The sequence below is a fragment of the Drosophila rhopaloa genome, unplaced genomic scaffold (assembly GCF_018152115.1).
Source record: "Drosophila rhopaloa isolate 14029-0021.01 unplaced genomic scaffold, ASM1815211v1 contig_2, whole genome shotgun sequence".
Classification (NCBI taxonomy): domain Eukaryota; kingdom Metazoa; phylum Arthropoda; class Insecta; order Diptera; family Drosophilidae; genus Drosophila; species Drosophila rhopaloa.
In genome coordinates this window covers 2960924-2977490 of record NW_025335083.1, presented here as the reverse complement: position 1 = coordinate 2977490, position 16567 = coordinate 2960924, and the positions used below count along the sequence as shown (strand labels likewise).

Here is a 16567-nt window from a genome sequence, read left to right as displayed (position 1 = left end):
TCTTGTTTTTGAGATCCTTTGCTTTGAGCCTTTCATTGCAGCAAAGCTTAGTCTGTCAGATCCACACAAAACGATCATTCAGTCTTTCAAAAATTGTATTGATAGGGCTTAGGGGAAATTTTAAATTTCAGTAATAATGCAAGTTTCGCGTACCACCAAATTCACCGGCGTTTGCGTGGGCGTCTACACCACCTATGCCCTGTTCATATTCCTCGTCTTGCCCATTCTTATGCCGGATCCGGTGAGCGTGCAGAAATCGGTAGTGGCCTACAGCACGCGGCACCTGGGCGACCTGAGCAACTACACCCTGGAAACAGGCGGCCAGCCCATCCGCTCCATGCTGGTCACGTTCCGGGGGTCGGGTGCTCTGACCCTCCTGGACAACTTGGCCCACCAGCCGGGTTGCTACCAGCACTATGCTCCGCTGATCGCATACGAGAGTCGCTCAGTGGCGGAGCAGGCGGTCGACCGGGTTTTGGACGAGCTGGTCGCGCTGTACAACTGCAACTACAACAAGTCCACGGAGATGCTCCACTGGGGAATGCGCTCGGCGGTCTTCCGACGCTTTTACGGCGTCCAGTCGAAGACCTGCATGACCTACAGCCAGGAGATATGCTGGGATCCGCAGAAGATGGCCGGCATCTGCAAACTCTATCCGTTCATCAACATGGCCGTGTACAACTTGCGGCTAAGGTTTCTGGCATCTCTCTTGGAACGTGAGGGGTGAGTGGTTGCGAATTTCAGATTCCTAACTCTAATTCAATACGTGTGTAACAATTGTTGGGTGCGCTCAAACTTAGTTATTCTTACACATTTACCAGCGTAATTAAAAAATACAATTACAAATAATACTCTTGTAGGAACGATTTGTGGGAATAACAAATATGATTTACCAAAATTTAAGTACTAGAATGACGGGTTTTCAGAAATAATCTTTTAAGCTTTGCCTCTGAAGTCCACTTATTATTTTTGAGTTACGAAAAATCTTTTAATAGGTTAAATCTTCGAATCCTGCTCATCGTTCGCGATCCTCGGGGAACTACGTACTCCCGTATGAATAACAATTGGTGTACGACTGAAAAGGATTGCGAAGTGCAGACCCTTTGTAACGATATGGTCAGCGATCATCAGATGTTTGAGACGCTTTCCAAATCTTTTCCGCAGCGTTTCAGGTGAGTGCTTTCCGTTCCTTATAACTTGAAACCGACATTGACTTCAATATACCCCCTATGTATACCCCCATTTTTAAAGTAATTAAGCTTATTTAATGTGACATTTGTCATAACATAATTTGAACATTTTTCCAAAATATACTGTTTTTAAAGTGACAGTTTATAGTCAATATTAAATCGTTCAGAAAAAATGTAACTAGTAATTTATGGGTTCGATTTATTTTTCAAATAATAATAACTATTTCATGTATTTTTGAAATAAGCTGTGTATTTTCCTAATATCGTACATCCCCCAGCATTATACGTTATGAGGACTTGTTTTTGCAACCCGAAGAGAGTATCAAGCTGGTATTCGATTTCTATGGCCTGCCAATGAAGCGACCTAAGACCAGGACTCGAGAAGCTCATCCGCGCAGTGGTCAAGTCATGGACTCCTCCGACTTTGACTTTCGTTGGAAGTACTCCAATCCGCCCGCCCACGAATGGATGAGCAAAATGACGCTGCCTGAAATACAGGCGGTTCAGGGGGTATGTGGCGAGGCGATGGACTTATGGGGCTATCGCTTAATCCAGGACTTTAAGAACTTTTCCCCGGAGACATTCGAACCGATCTTGGGCAAGGCTTAAGACTTTATGGACGAGTATGGTGGGAGTAAATGTAAACGGAGTGTGATAGGGTCGCTTGCACGAGAGATGAGTTGTATAAATTTACGCAATCAGTTAATATATTGGTACATATTTATATCCGTTACTCATAAAGTAAAAGGAATTATATTCGTTGCAAAACTATACGATCTAGAGATTTCGCATTTAACATGAATATTCTATCTATGTTTTGAAATAATTTCGCAAGTTTTGAAATTTTTTTTTAATATTTTACAAAGTAACGGGTATTTAATAGTCGTGACACTCTACTATAGCGTTCCTTCTTGTTTTATTATACAATTAATGAGTTTGTAACATTTCTATACCATCAAAACGGGTGTGCTGTGTCGCCAACACAAGAATCAGCTTAAACGTGCCGAAAATAATAGATCATTGGGACCTTAGATCTTAGTACGATTTTAATAATAACCGTTAATAAAAAAAGACTTTCTTCGGTAATCCAAATCTTGTATGTACATATATCCTTCCAGAATTCAGAGGCAAACGCTTCATCGAAATCATTATAAAATTTGAAAAGCCGGGCGTGGTTCAAGTCCGCGCTAGGCAGCTAGCAAAGCTGACCACCTTGGTTCGCGACTTCGATGGCGTACTCTGTGGAATATTTAGGGCATATTTTTCATTACTTTTTCGATACCCCGTGGTATGTTTTCACATTCGCGCTACGGTCACTGTGTTGTTGTCAATGGTTTCGTTCGGTTCGCGTCGCGGAAAATCGACCTAAAACTACGGAAAACAAGATAAAACTACGACGCGACATCCGCAGCGATCTGCAATGCGCTCCAGTTGAGGGCGCGGCGATAACTATGTGCGTGTGGGAGCGAGTGCGAGCATAGCCCACCAGTGATCAGTGATTCCGCGGGAGCAAGCGACGACCAGAAATCAGCCTCCAGCAATTAGCCAGCCACCAATGAGCACAGGGGAAAGGGAAACGGAGGAGCACCTGGATCTGGACCTAGAGTCGTGCTCCCTGCTCAGCCCGCAGGACCAGGACCCGTCGAACGTCGATCCCGGCAGGACACGCGCTAAGCAGCGCCTCAGCTTGAACGGGAAGCGGCGACGTAGCCGGATGTCGCGCAGGGCCAATCTGATAGGCATCTGCGGCGTGAGCAGCCTGTGCATCCTGCTGCTGATCGCCACCACCCAGCACCGTCCGCTGACCACCCCATTCAACCAGGCGGCTGGCCGGGATCAGGGGGCGGGCGCCGGAGTGGGCGCGCCCGTGGATGGGGGTCCTTCCAACTCGCTGGCGCGCAGCGCCTTCTACGACCGCTTCCAACAGCAACTGCAGCAGCAGCAGCAGCCGTCGCAGACGGTCGTCTACAACCTGACAGCTACTCTAGTGGATGTCCTGTCGGCTCAACGGTCGCGCATCCTGGCCGAGATGGAGAACTTTGAGTACCCGCGCGGCGGGGCCGAGCGCCTGGCGGACATGACTCCGGAGACGAACGGCACCCCAGTGCGCAGTGTGGTGGTCACCTCGTGGCGCTCCGGCTCCACCTTCCTGGGCGACATCCTCAACTCGATCCCGGGCAACTTCTACCACTACGAGCCGCTGCTCGACTTCGGCATCAAGCAGATCCGCGACCCCGACGACCAGGAGCTGGCTGTGCAGAACCTGAAGAACCTGCTCAACTGCGACTACGCAGACATGCTAGACTACCTGAACTTCGGCAAGACGCACACCTATCTGTTCGAGCACAACACCCGGCTGTGGGACGTCTGCCGGGAGTTCCCGCGCTTCTGCTGGCGGCCGGCCTTCCTCACGCGCTTCTGCCGCCTCTTTCCCATCCAGAGCATGAAGACCGTTCGCCTGCGCCTCGCCCAGGCCGAGAAGCTGTTGGAGGACCAAAGGTGAGTGGGCACCCAGGTGGGTCCGAAGACATCCGGAGATAACGTGAGAGTCGAGGGGATTTCGATTCTCAACGCCTTTTATTTTATTTTGTTCCCAGCTGAAAACTTTCTTTGAATAAAAAATTATAAAAGGTCCCTTTATATATTACCCCGAAATTAAAACATCAATATATATGGAAAGAATGGGCAACTATTTGCTTTCTGTTCGATAATAAAGCCCATATATAAGCAATGAAAGTTTCCATGGTGTACTTATTTGCTAAGCAGATAAACACAATATTTGTATACCCCTCCAGAGGGTATTTTAATTTCAGTCAAAAGTTTGCAACGCAGTGAAGGAGAAATTTCCAACTAGTCCCTCAGTTTTAAAGGCAGTGTATAAGTCGAAACGAGCCGGAAGCAAAGGAACCAAACTTCGGCAAGCCGAAGTTTAAATACCCTTGCGGTTATTACAAAACGACTACATTTCGATTTCTATTCCTATATTACTAAAAACAATGAAGCTATGTCGATTTTGCTGCATTTTGCCATCGTTTCTATGGCAGCTATACATCTGTTTGTCTGTCCGTCTGTAAACTGTAAAAAAACGACAAGGGTATATAAACTTCGGCTTGCCGTAGTTTGCTTCCTTTCTTATTTAAACCTTGGATAAGCTATAGTAATGAAAATCTAAAATATCAGCTCATCCGCTTTTGAGCGATATAATGTGTATAAATACAAGTTTAAAAAAATATAATAAAACATATTCTTATCTCAAAAATCCAAATCGTTATCGCCTTTTTATTATTTCTCCACCCAGAGTCAGTCATTTGTTTAATTGCCTCAGCAACTTCTTATTCTCATTTTGAATCCACTTCTTATCTGAGAGTAGGCCAAGACCCCTTTTGTGATACATTTTTGTGAATACATGTTCTATTATTTTCTTAGTTTTGCCATATTAACTTCCTCAATGGGAAAAACATTGTTAGCTTATCAAATTACACACTGCAACTAGTAGCCGCGAATTCTGAAATTACTTATCGAAATTAGTTAAAACCGATTTGCGTTTTTTTTGCTACTTTCAGAATACGAATTCATAATTCTTGCGTGCTATTATGTTATTTTTTTATATTAATTAATAAATATGTTATTACTTTTTAAGGGTTTTTACACTTCTTATACACGATAACGATATCAAACTATGTGTATACACTTGGGTGAACAAGAAAGTCAGATTACAAAATTGTTGTTAGAGCTATTTCAAACAATTTATGACGTTAATTTTATTATCAGGGGGCCATATATATTGTGAGTTCTTGCAAATGATTTAGCTTCTCTTTCCATTTACAAATACATGTTTTTTTTTGGTTTTAAAACTTACGGTACGCATTCCGATAAGAAATTTAATTTCAGTATTATGTTATGGGAAAATTCCAATCGTTTTTTTTTTAATTGCTTTATGTTCCTGCCGCAGCCTAGAAAAGACTGCTGGCCTCATTTAATTAGCTTTACTTCGGTCTCGACGTCACCGGCTGTGAATTCTGAGGAGTGATATTTGCCAGGTTTTCGACACTGTAGCCAAGTCATTAAGACGCTTGTCAATAAACCTTTTTTTTATTATTTAAATTAACTGTCGAACAGAATTCTTTGAATCATACAAAAAATTCGGATTTTGTGTTAAGATATCTTAATAAAGACATATCTATTCTATACTTTTGAATGTGTATTAATAAACAAAAAATTACATATTAAGGCCAACCAACGGGACTATTATTGTTGTTTATTATCAGTTATAAGCTTGCATAATTTTATTTTTTGTAAATTAAAAAAGATTTGATAATAGGTTGATTATATATTTTATTGCAAATCAGGATTTGCAATAGCATCGCTTACACTTTTCATAGAAATTTTTCACATGAAAAATTTTTTGAGTAATAGATTATCCAGAACCCATTTCCAGGCTTTTAGTTTCGGCTGAGGGAAAAATCCATTTTTATTGGATAAAATCCTTTGGCTATTCAATCGAATACAAATCATGTTAGGGCACTTTCCAAATGTCGCAAACAAAAGTTTTATTTACATAATTTTCCATTTAAAATGTAAGTCGGCCCAACAACAGCAGAAATCGATAAAATTAGTGTATTGAAATCTCTAGCCAAACAAACGAGCCAAAAGTAAACAGAAACCGAAAATGTATTTGATTGATGTGGAGCTCTGCTTCTGTGTGCCCCTCAACCATCCTCTGCTGGCTTTTGTGGTTTCGATTACATTTGGAACGCTTCTGCTCCGATCTCTCCTACGTAAGGACATTGTGGATGTGTATTAGATTCGGCTTTTGTGTTGGCTCAGTCGAGTCAATGTTATGCAAAAGATTTCCCAAAAACCATTTCAATCAATGGGAGCAGAACGGGCATTTGTGCACTGATTTCAGTTCAATAAATAAACGAATGGATAGAGATAAAATTGCCATTGATATGATTCTCCATGCGGCGTATAAATTTCAAACGAAATGTGTCATGTCTTTTATTTGACTGGCATTGGACGCAAGTTCCACTTGTCGTCCCAGCAAAAAATACAGAAAACCATTAGCACACTAAATCATGACCTGAACGGACTAAGTTTAGACCGTCGTATTTCTACTCCCGGAAGTTAGACCAGTAAATTAACAAACTCTTCAAGTGTAGTCTGCGGAATTTCTCTTTTGGCCTGCTATTTTTGTTTTCTTAGTACATCACTGCTTCTTATCTTTTTTTTACACTTTTAAAAAGGGGTATATGGTGTTATCCCAATTTGTAGTAGTAAAAATATTTACTATGTATCTTATAATTATGACATATAAATATCCTCATCGTTTTTATCACTAATCGGTCTATTTAATTCCATATTCTTTGTAATTCATAATGGACTGTTCATAATGAGAATGTAGAAAAAAATTAAAAAAGTCCACAGGACTAATTTAATTGATAATAATGTAATATATTTACGGTTCCTATGCTTTTTCGTTTTTCCATTTGAATCATGAATTTGGCTTTGCGAAGGGTACTTAGGTTTCGTCTTCCACACAGTTGTTTGTATGCCTCTTAGGGGATTGCAGTGAAATTCTTTCAAACTCTATTACCGTCCCGCTAGTCCAGTGAAATGCATCAAAATTCCGGAAACTTTGACCGGCACTTGGATTTATGCTTTCTGCGGGCCAGCAACATCCCAGCCACGTTCCCCTCGCACACACTTAGCCGCAATTTGGGTCAGTGCGCACATTGTGGGGCAAAAAGCCGTGTTTGGTGAGTCACTAAGCGGCCGCTAACTTGGCTTCTAATTGTCGATTTGCCGGCTCTTGCTGGGTGTGCCCAGAATTTTGGGGGAAAGTGGCCGAACCTTTCCCACAATTATCGCGTATGCGCCAAGATGGACGGGCTCTTAAATTTAATGCTGAATGACCATTTGTTTTATAAATAACACATTATTTTTATGTGATTTTCATGGTCTCTTTCCCGCCAATAAGGAGCGATAAGAGAGAGAATGTGATTAATGAAATTAATTACCAAATGGAGGAGGTGCCTTTTTTTTGGTACATAGCCAGTATCAGAAAAAAATGAACAATTTATTTTGTTTCTTTTTATTGTTTACAGAAATTCAAAATTGAATTGAAAAGAGGATTAGTTTGTTGAAATCAAAAATGTGTTTTAGAAGAGTGAAACTTTCCCAAAGATCTCCTTTTATTTCAGGTAGAAAATGCCATAGAAAATTAAAATTAATTGAAAATATACTCGTATTTCTTATGATTAAACAAAAAAATTTAAAAAAGCAAACTTTGGCAAGCTTGAGTTTATATACCCTTGCAGGTATTGTAAATATTATATCTTGATTTCGACACTTAAAAACAATGAAGCTAGGTCCATTGTAAAACCGTAATTCTGAAATCGTTACAATGGCCATATTTCGGAGTATATGTGTTTATATTAAGATGTTATAATTTTAATTGCCGTTTTCCCAATTGTTACTTTGGCAGTCGTCCAAATTTTATAAAAATAACACCGTATTTCAAAAATTGCTGATAATTATATATCTAGTTGCATCCAAATAGCTTTAAAACTAGATAACGTAAAAGGGGACAGACGGATGAACAGTCAGCCGGCTGTTCTGTTTTATCAGCAGCGGAAACTGACATAAAGAAGAAAGTGTAAGATTGTTTATGTAACAAGCTGTGGGCTCTAAAATCTGACTTAAGGGCCTTCAAAACAGCAGTCACGAAACCCGAAGGCATTTACAAAAAAACAAGTGGACTCGAGAGCACAAGTGTTTTATATAATATTAATATATATTTGTAAAACCTTGCAGAGGGTATTATAATTTCAGTCAAAAGTTTGCAGCGCAGTGAAGGAGTCATTTCCGACCCTATAAATTATATATTCTTGATTAGAATCACCAGAAGATTCAATCTAACCATGTTCGTCTGTCCGTTTCTACTCAAGCTAGTCCCTCAGTTTTAAAGTTATCTGCTTAAAACTTCCTAAAACGGATCGGCCGACAATATCATATAGCTCCTATAGGAATAATCGGGAGAAAAAAATTTAAAAAAAGTATAACTTTGTTATTTTTAATTTTTTTCTTGTTCTTTGGGATTTGGTAATATTTAAATACTAAGGAGTACTTACTTAAGTACTTACTTTTTGAAATCCATTTAATATATGGTGATATTTGATTTCATGTTTTAATTCCACTTCAAATAAATTCGTTTAAATGGTGTAGAATTTAAAACACAGTTACCCTTTTTAGTCAGACTTTATTAAATTTCTTCAAACTGTTGGTTAAGCCTTTCCAGTTAGTTTTTCATTTAATTTTCCAGCCTGGCTTGCGTTTTGTGGCCGCCACTTGGAGGGGCTTTTGGCATAGAGTTGATTAAAATTCGTGAACACTAAGAGCGCCTGCAGGCCGGAATTCCTCTTACAGAGCGAGAAGCATCCAACATCTGCTCAAAGAGTCGAAAGAACCGCAGAAACCACAAAGACTTTGGGCCCAGTCAGTTTTAGTTTGCTTATAATGAGCAAAGTGGCCATTAACTCGAAAACTTTTCTGAGCTGCGTTTTAAAGTGGGCCAAACAAACAGGCAACAAACAATAAAGAAAGAGATGGAAGAAGAAGCCGCTATACGTCAAGATCCCGCAGTTTTGGACTGCTACTAACTCTGTTCTCAGAAGCTGATTGCGCCATAGACCTAATTCTGGGCCGTTTACCATTTTTCTCGTTTTGAACTTTTGACTTGACAGTTTTGACAAAAAAGTCAGTACTCGGATAGTGATTGAAAGAGACGGCTGCAGTCGGAGCGAAAGAGAGCGCTCGTGAGTTCACTGAACGTTCAAGTAGAATAATTTTCTTGGCCCATGCGGGTGTTTCTTTTTATTCACTTTCCGGGGATGTTGGAGTTTTTTAAGTTCTTGAATGGAGTTGATTTCAGAAATAACTTTCTATAACTTACAGTACATTACACTTTCAATTCATATAACAATAAAGAAGATATTTAATCGAATTTTAACTAGTAAGTCGGGCAACGAAAGAGCATTGAGTTTGCTAGTCTATATTTTTTTGTTGCGTCCCAAACTTTGTATCTTATTGCATTTGCAAAAAGCAAAACGAGTTTCGTTGTTGGCTAAGCTAAACCTTTTTCTTCGTTTTGCTGCTTGCTATTACTGTTTTGGTACGTGTAGAGATCGGCTTGGCGAAAATGGGTGAAAAGCAGTAATAAAAATGGTTGGCAGCAACATGAACATGGGAGGGGGGAAAGACCCGGCCAGAAACTTGACTATGACAAACTCTCTTGGCCGGCAGTGAAAGTGATTGATTTTTTTCTCCACTTCTCCGCAACATGCACTGGAAGTTTCGCTTTTTTTTTCGGTGTTCGCTACAATAATTTCTAAAATCGTAGTGCTGGGTTTGGCTGGTTATGTTCCTCGTTTTTGTAGCTTATTTATTTTTCCTCTTCAGTGGCACTTGATGAGGCGTTGGATGATGATAATAATGGCAAATAACGATAAGTATAGAAATTTTTGACAGAAACCTGTTAAGCCGGTTGAAGCGCGTCGCATCAATAGCATTGGAAAAATTGTGGAAGTAATAGTTTTATTAAAATGTATAAGAGCAAGTCATGACATACTATAATTATAAACATAAATTTCATAAAATTGTTTGATTTTATTCTGCACTTTATTAGCTGTTTTCAATCATCTGTTTAGCATTTTACCTTCTGTCCATAGATTACTAGCTCAAAGAAGCTGGGTCGACTAAAATCGAATTTTACAAATTTTAAAAGCTTAATCGTTTGCCCAGTCAACTTTTATGTTTTCAAAAATTCCATATTTTTAAACCTAAAGGTGGACAAGGTGGACTAATTGGTTGGCAAACGTGTAACCCGATTTCTCAATGTTATGTTAGGGCTCTAGTTTGTAATCTGCCAGATAGAGTTTACATGAAGTCAAATTATTCGAAAACACAAATGTGATACACAAATTCTACACAAAAAACGTATCGTAACAGGATCTAACGTCACCAAAAATATTGGGTCTGCCAAGCTTAAAAAAGATAAGAAGGCAAACTTTTTGTTGGTTTCAGAAGCCAGGTCAAGAATAATTAAAATTCTCTTATGCCAAGATCTCGCCGTTTATAGGGACAGTCAAACAGATATTACCATAGATAGACAGGCCTAGTGACCCTGATCAAATATATATATTTACTTTTCAAAAAATTGTACTTACATAAATATATATTAGTTTTCAAAATACGGGTTTACATAAAATATCGCCCTCAGATTTTATTTTTTTAAATTCTTAAGTTGTATTATGATGCAAAAATTAATTTCCCTATTAACTTACTGGGTTGGTAAACTTTTTCGTCCTGTAAAAATGTACTAAAATTTACTGGTGCTGCGGCGCAATGCAATGTTCTTCACAGAGCCGGCAAAGCGTGTGAAAATTACAATGATTTAGTGGCGGAAGGCAGCTCATCGATCAATAGAATCGATCAGTCCGATGCTGCTAACGATGCCGCAAACGGAGACCGCAGCATCTGCTGCCCCGGAACGCACAGAAAATTGATGAACCATGCTGGGTAAGGTCTGTCGCTCCACGTTTTACCCGTTTTGGCCCCTTCAATTGGCCCAAACCACAACCAAAACTAATGTCATAAAGTTGCAGTAGACTGGGTGATGACAAGCTTTGGAGCGGGGTAAGAGGACCAAATCGCATTAGGAGATGCGAACCTTGTCTATGGCTACTTAAAGATTTACAACGCGACGGTTCAGTCATAAATTCTGCCTGGTAATTGTACGGAGCAGCTAAAAAACAGAAACGGAATCTGAAAAACCAGAAACCAAAGAGCCTTTCTCAAGGCTGAGTATTGCTGATTGGAGTTCCTCTTACAGCTGACAGAATGAATAAAGAACACAGACGTTCGTGCTTCTTGTCCCCTTTTTTTTGCAGTTTAGCTAGTTTGTCTGTCAGCGTTTAAAAATAAACAAATAAGCGCAGATGGTGTTTGGTAATGCCCGCAAAGTTGGCACATTACCTAATGAGTTTGCTTTTGGTCAAAAAAATGTATGTTTTTCTAGCGACTAGTGGCTGGTTGCAAAAGGTTTTTGAATTTATTAAGATTTATCTTATTTCCTATAGAGTATGCAAATTAATAAGGATCAAGGCACAGAGAATAACAAAGATAATACTAAATAATACTTAATTGCTCAGTTCAAAGAAGTTGTTCGTTATTTGACCACTTTTGCCCACACATTATTTTTTTTTGTCTGCCTTCAATTCTTGAATCCCAGGAAATCTTCAAATATTTTCGTAAACATAAAAGTTGGCTTTTAAAATTTGTTGTTTTTAATTCACAAAATGTTGAAATTTATTGAAATGTTCTCATCCGCAGTTCCCTCTACAGTAAAATATGTTCGCACTTTATCTGATTTTTCTTATATTGAACATTCATAACCAATTGTTTTTTAAGATTTTATTTTAGATTATTTACTAAAATATAATACATTATTTATTAGAGTTATATTTAACTCTCCTGGATAAAATAAAGTCTTGCCTTATTTTACCATTTTGTCAAGCGATATTTTATTCTATTTGAATATGTTTTAATCCTTCAGTTGTCGAGAAACCTCAAGGTCGATATTGTGTTAAATTTTAAAAGTCCTGTTGGGTCCTAGACAAACCAATTAAAATTATAATGATTTTGGTAGTGTTTGTCGTCATATAAAAATATGAACAATATACATATATATAAATATATGAAATTGAAAATTTGGTGTCTTAAAACTTACCTGCTCCATAATTTTAAATTTAACTTTTTTACATTCCGCTAAACTTACTGCCTTACAAAACTTAGTATGAACATTTTAATAACATTATAAAGCCTATAAATATAGAATTTCTGATCAGATAATCGTAGTTTATCGGTCAATATTCAATTCAAAACTTCGAAAACGTTCCAAATCAAATCAATCACTTCTAAAGTTCTTAAGAAATTAAATTGAATGGGTGTAATCTGTAAATGACGTCAGCGAAATCAGTAAACATATGCACCGCAAGACGGTGTATTATTTGCAGGGTCATTAAAATTGGACATGGCACCTTTTGTATTATGAAATGGTTAACAAAATTACTTGTTTATAGCGTTTCTATTTGTTATTCTTACCTTTGATTCAGAAGTGTGAATTCCTATGGAGCATGCTCTTGCTTGAGTAGTAAAAGTATTTTATTTTACTTTTAATGACCGGGAAAAGTTGCAGTTTTTGCTCTTGCTCTTACCATCCGCTTTTAATTGCAACCATAGAATGAATAGTCGTCGTCGTAGAAAGTCTTCAATTTCTTTTCTTTGAAAACTTTTAGCGGGAAAATGCAGTCGTCAATGTCATTGTGTCTAACCTCACCTTACCATTTGTGAACGTGTTTTTCTCTTTGTTTTGCTGTTTTTCCGCCCCTTTTCTTTTAATAATTATGTGAATTTCACAGAGTTGTAATGTAAAGTTTTCTTTTGGTTGCAACCCAGACGGAACTTTTCTGTGGCTGTTTTAACGATTTTCACTTTTCCAATAGTGGCTTGCATCGTTTATCATTTCTCTTCTTTTACAATTGATTGTTTTTATTCTCGTTTCTGGAGTTCGTTAAATGTATGTGACCTGTGGGAAAGTTTTCCAATTGCCATTGGTCAGGTAAGATTGAGGTACTTAGCTTTTGTTTTAGCATTTTTGTTTCCGTTGAAGAGCAGAGCATTTAGTTGCAATACAAATTAGGAAGTAGTGGTAAGTTTTCTTTTAAGTTTAAGTTCAGAAAACTGTTAACTAGTCAGTATCTGTTTTTCTTTCCTCTTTCCTTTATTAAAAATCCAAACACATTTGCCCTAAGCTAAAAGTAAACAAACACTTTGTTCCGTTTTGAACAAAAACTTGCTGGTTTTACGCTTTGCAATCTTTTTCAGATCTCCCCACCCATCTTTTTCATATTTCCGTAACATTTTCGCTAAGCTCATTTTTGTTTTATGCTTTCTATTTCTTTTTTTAAGGAGCGTATCCGACGCGAAACGAATTTCGTGTCTTCAGTTTCGTTTTTTCTCCCTGCGGAAAGGTTCGTTCTTGTAACTGGTGCCCGTTGTTTTTGTAGGTGGGTCCCATGTCGGAAATCGGATGCAGTTGGATATCCCACCCTCAGTTGAACCCTTTATCCTCAGTTTGGACCGTTTCGAGTCGAGTCTGCGGCCATTTATTTATGCATGTGAAGTTCTTTTTTTTCCTTTTTACTTCACTTTTTGAATGATCCTTGCAGGGAAAAGCGAACAAATTCCAATCGACGTTGTCTGAATGAAAATGTTGGGTGCTGGGGGTTATGGGGGCATGGCATTTTGTCCGACATGTGGGCGTCTTTTCTGGACAGTATTTTACGTAAGTGGAGCCGTAGTCGAACCGAGTAACTATCGAATCTCGTGAAGCGAGGTGAAGTGTTCTGATTGCATAAGAACATTTATGTTTGCCCCTGGGAAAATTGTTTCGTTTCGCAGTCATGCCAAAGGACCAAACCTCCGACGAGGAGAAGGTCGAGCAAGTTGCTCAACGATTTATGGCCACTGGCGGCGCTCGACAAAATTCTACTTACCTTGGCATAAACGAATGAAGTAATTGAAGAATGTGTGTGTGCACTGCAGGGGCTCTGAGGGTCTTAGATTATGGATAAGGCGAAGTGCCAGAGCAGCCAAGAACAAAGAGTGTCGGGCAACTCCCTTATAGGTTGCCAGTTCTTGAGTGGGAGAGGTGAGAACAGCTGGTTTTTAATTTTATGTTGTAAAGAATATAAAATTAAATTAAATTTTAAAACCTCATTTGGTTAAATTTAAAACCCCTGTCTTTTTGCGCTTATACAACAAAATGTTGAGCAAAGGGTCGGGATTCTTGTGCCCCAATCAGCTGGCAATTTGAAAATAAAGCGGGAAATACGTATGTTGGCGAATAGACAAAAAAAAACGAAAACAAAATTATCGATATTTAAGTACAAAAAGATAACCATAATGAAATCTATATTTTTTTGATTGGATTTATAAACCTTAGGGGCGTTTGTTTATAAATTCAATCAATCACCGCTGGATATTTCTGTGGCTAATGAAAACTGAAAGTAGATAAATACATGTAGCTCAATTATAAACCAAAATTGTTTTTTTTATTGATTTATAATGATACAAAAAATATTGTTCTTTACTTTTCACTTTGGCTTATACCTCCAAGTCTAAAATATTGCCATTTTAGTATATACGCCTTGGTATTAATGCACTTATCTGTGACCTCGATAACTCTTTATTCTGGCCAAATTCGTTCGGTTTCGTAGACACATTAAGAGCCCAGCAACGTGTTTCAAGAGTGGCCCCCTGGAGGCCCCCGTTGCATTGAGCCACCAATCCAAATTACTGCAAAATCCCAGTCCACCTGGGCCGACAGCTTTGTGGCTATCATTAGCACAAGGTACAGATCCTGACCTCCCTCGCTGTTAAACACTGTAATCTCCGGGCTGCACTATTTTTGCCGCTCTACCTTTTGGGCAGAGATATATTAGCCTAATTTATGCGCGAAAGTTTTCTGTCCACCGCGGAGGGCGGGGGGATCTAAGCCTGAATGGCTGAGCAATTTGCGTCCATGACTGTTAATGATTGAGTGGAGTTTGAGTCCAGGTCGGCGAAGGTAGAAAAGTGGCGAGGGGAGGAGACAGAGGCCCAGTTTCGATTCGGAGCCAAGCAACTGCAGGCCGCATTATAAATTGTTTCTAGTCATGGCACGCATTTCAGTCAAAGTATCTCGTACCTTCGATGCAGCTCCCTTGGCCAGTTGCCAGTTGGAGAAGAGAGACTTTCTCTTTTGGCCGAGCTCATTAAATTTCCTTCACACCGCTGTTGTGGGCTGTGCTGTGTTTGCCTTTTGGACGACTTCTGAGTGCCTTGTCTTTGGCAGTTAATCACAATTTAACTCGCCTTAACTGGGTTATTGTGGTGGGAGATCTTCGCGCTGTCTTTGTTTTAATTTTGCCGGTACAGAGCGATGTGTGTGGTCCGGTTGGTTTTGGCCGCTTTTCCAATAGTCGTAGTAGTCGAGTTTACTAGCAAACTTTTAACATTGTCATGCCGCACTCATTTTCCTTTGTTGTTGCTTGGTGTTTTTGCAGTCGCGTATCCGCTTACATCAAACAGCAAGAACAACTCTAGCAACGAAAGCATCTCAAGCGATTGCCAAAGCAAAAACTCAACAGATACATTAGAAAACTTCCGTTGTAACGGCTCTAGATACTTTAATGCCCGTTCCTCCTATGCTTGCTGTTAATTTTTTACCTCCCGCCTTTTGCATACATATTTATAAATGCATGTACAAAGTACAAACACCGAACGAAATACAGAGTTCGTCTAATAAATAAACTTACCATTATTAGGTTGCATTTAATTTCGACAAAGCTGGAAATAATAAGAAATGTTGAAGGCCAAGAATAGCCATAATTTAGTATGTGTGGTGTAACTAAAACTCCTTGGAAATCACATAGCCGTTTGGTCGAAAACAGAGGCTTTTCAAAATATTAGAAACCATAATTAAACAAGAAAGGAAGCAAACTTCGGAAAGCCGAAGTTTATATACCCTTGCAGTTATTACAAAACGACTACATTTCGATTTATATTTATTAACATTAGCTAAAAACAATGAATGTCGATTTTGCGCTGCATATTGTCATCGTTTTTATGGCATCTATATGATATTGCAGTCCGATTTTGATAAAACTAAAAGCGTAATTCTGATTTAGTAAATAATTTCTATATCTCAAAGGAATATTTTGATAAATAGAAAAACAGCAAAATAATTTTTTTTTCATTTTTTTATTTTTTTGATTTTTTAATGGGATATAGATATAGATGTCCGATTTAAATTTAATTAATCGACTCTCTTGGTGATGCTGATCAAGAGTAAAAATAATTTATAGGGACAGAAATGTCTCATTCACAGCGTTGCAAACTTTTGACTGAAATTGTTATCCTCTGCAAGGGTATAAAAAAAAGGTTTCGATATTAATTGTGAAGGTACTATTGCTCACACAAATTGATATTTCTTAATTTTTACTTTTGTTCTTTATTTTCTCCAGTGTATTTTATTTGCTCTCGCTCTTCTTCTTGTCACTCGCTGATACACACAAAGAGACAAAACTGTGTCGCCCTGTTCATTAAAAAGCAAATGGCCAGCACTTGTTAAATTAATAAACGACAAAAGAAGTGGAGGAAAAAGCACGATGCTACGGCAACTGAGCTCCAGGAAATGGACGGGGGTCAGTGGGAATTGGGTGAGGTGAAATAACTTCTGGGACTGAGAATGCTTTTTATGTTGGTTGCCCCAA

The 16567-nt window shown here is 38.7% G+C and overlaps 2 protein-coding genes across 2 annotated transcripts in view; both read left to right on the top strand.

Annotated features, from left to right (window-relative positions):
- Positions 1–48: 48 nt before the first annotated feature.
- On the top strand, positions 49–1963 carry LOC108047283 (carbohydrate sulfotransferase 2). Its single transcript, XM_017127392.1, has 3 exons — positions 49–723; positions 996–1172; positions 1469–1963. Exons 1-3 carry the CDS (start codon positions 137–139, stop codon positions 1797–1799), a joined length of 1095 nt encoding a protein of 364 aa, XP_016982881.1. The 5' UTR covers positions 49–136; the 3' UTR covers positions 1800–1963.
- Positions 1964–2511: 548 nt separating this feature from the next.
- Positions 2512–16567, top strand: part of LOC108047282 (carbohydrate sulfotransferase 4) — a 32378-nt gene continuing 18322 nt past the window's right edge. The window contains exon 1 of the mRNA XM_017127391.2: positions 2512–3689. Within this exon, the coding sequence (XP_016982880.1) occupies positions 2746–3689 (944 nt within the window). The 5' untranslated portion in view covers positions 2512–2745. The remainder of the gene's footprint in view (positions 3690–16567) is intronic.

Excerpts from the sequence above, each read along its gene's own strand:
- LOC108047283 (XM_017127392.1), top strand. The coding sequence starts at position 137 with ATGCAAGTTTCGCGTACCACCAAATTCACCGGCGTTTGCGTGGGCGTC. Across the intron at positions 724-995 it reads TCTCTCTTGGAACGTGAGGG|GTTAAATCTTCGAATCCTGC; the intron begins GTGAGTGGTTGC and ends ATCTTTTAATAG. Across the intron at positions 1,173-1,468 it reads TCTTTTCCGCAGCGTTTCAG|CATTATACGTTATGAGGACT; the intron begins GTGAGTGCTTTC and ends TACATCCCCCAG.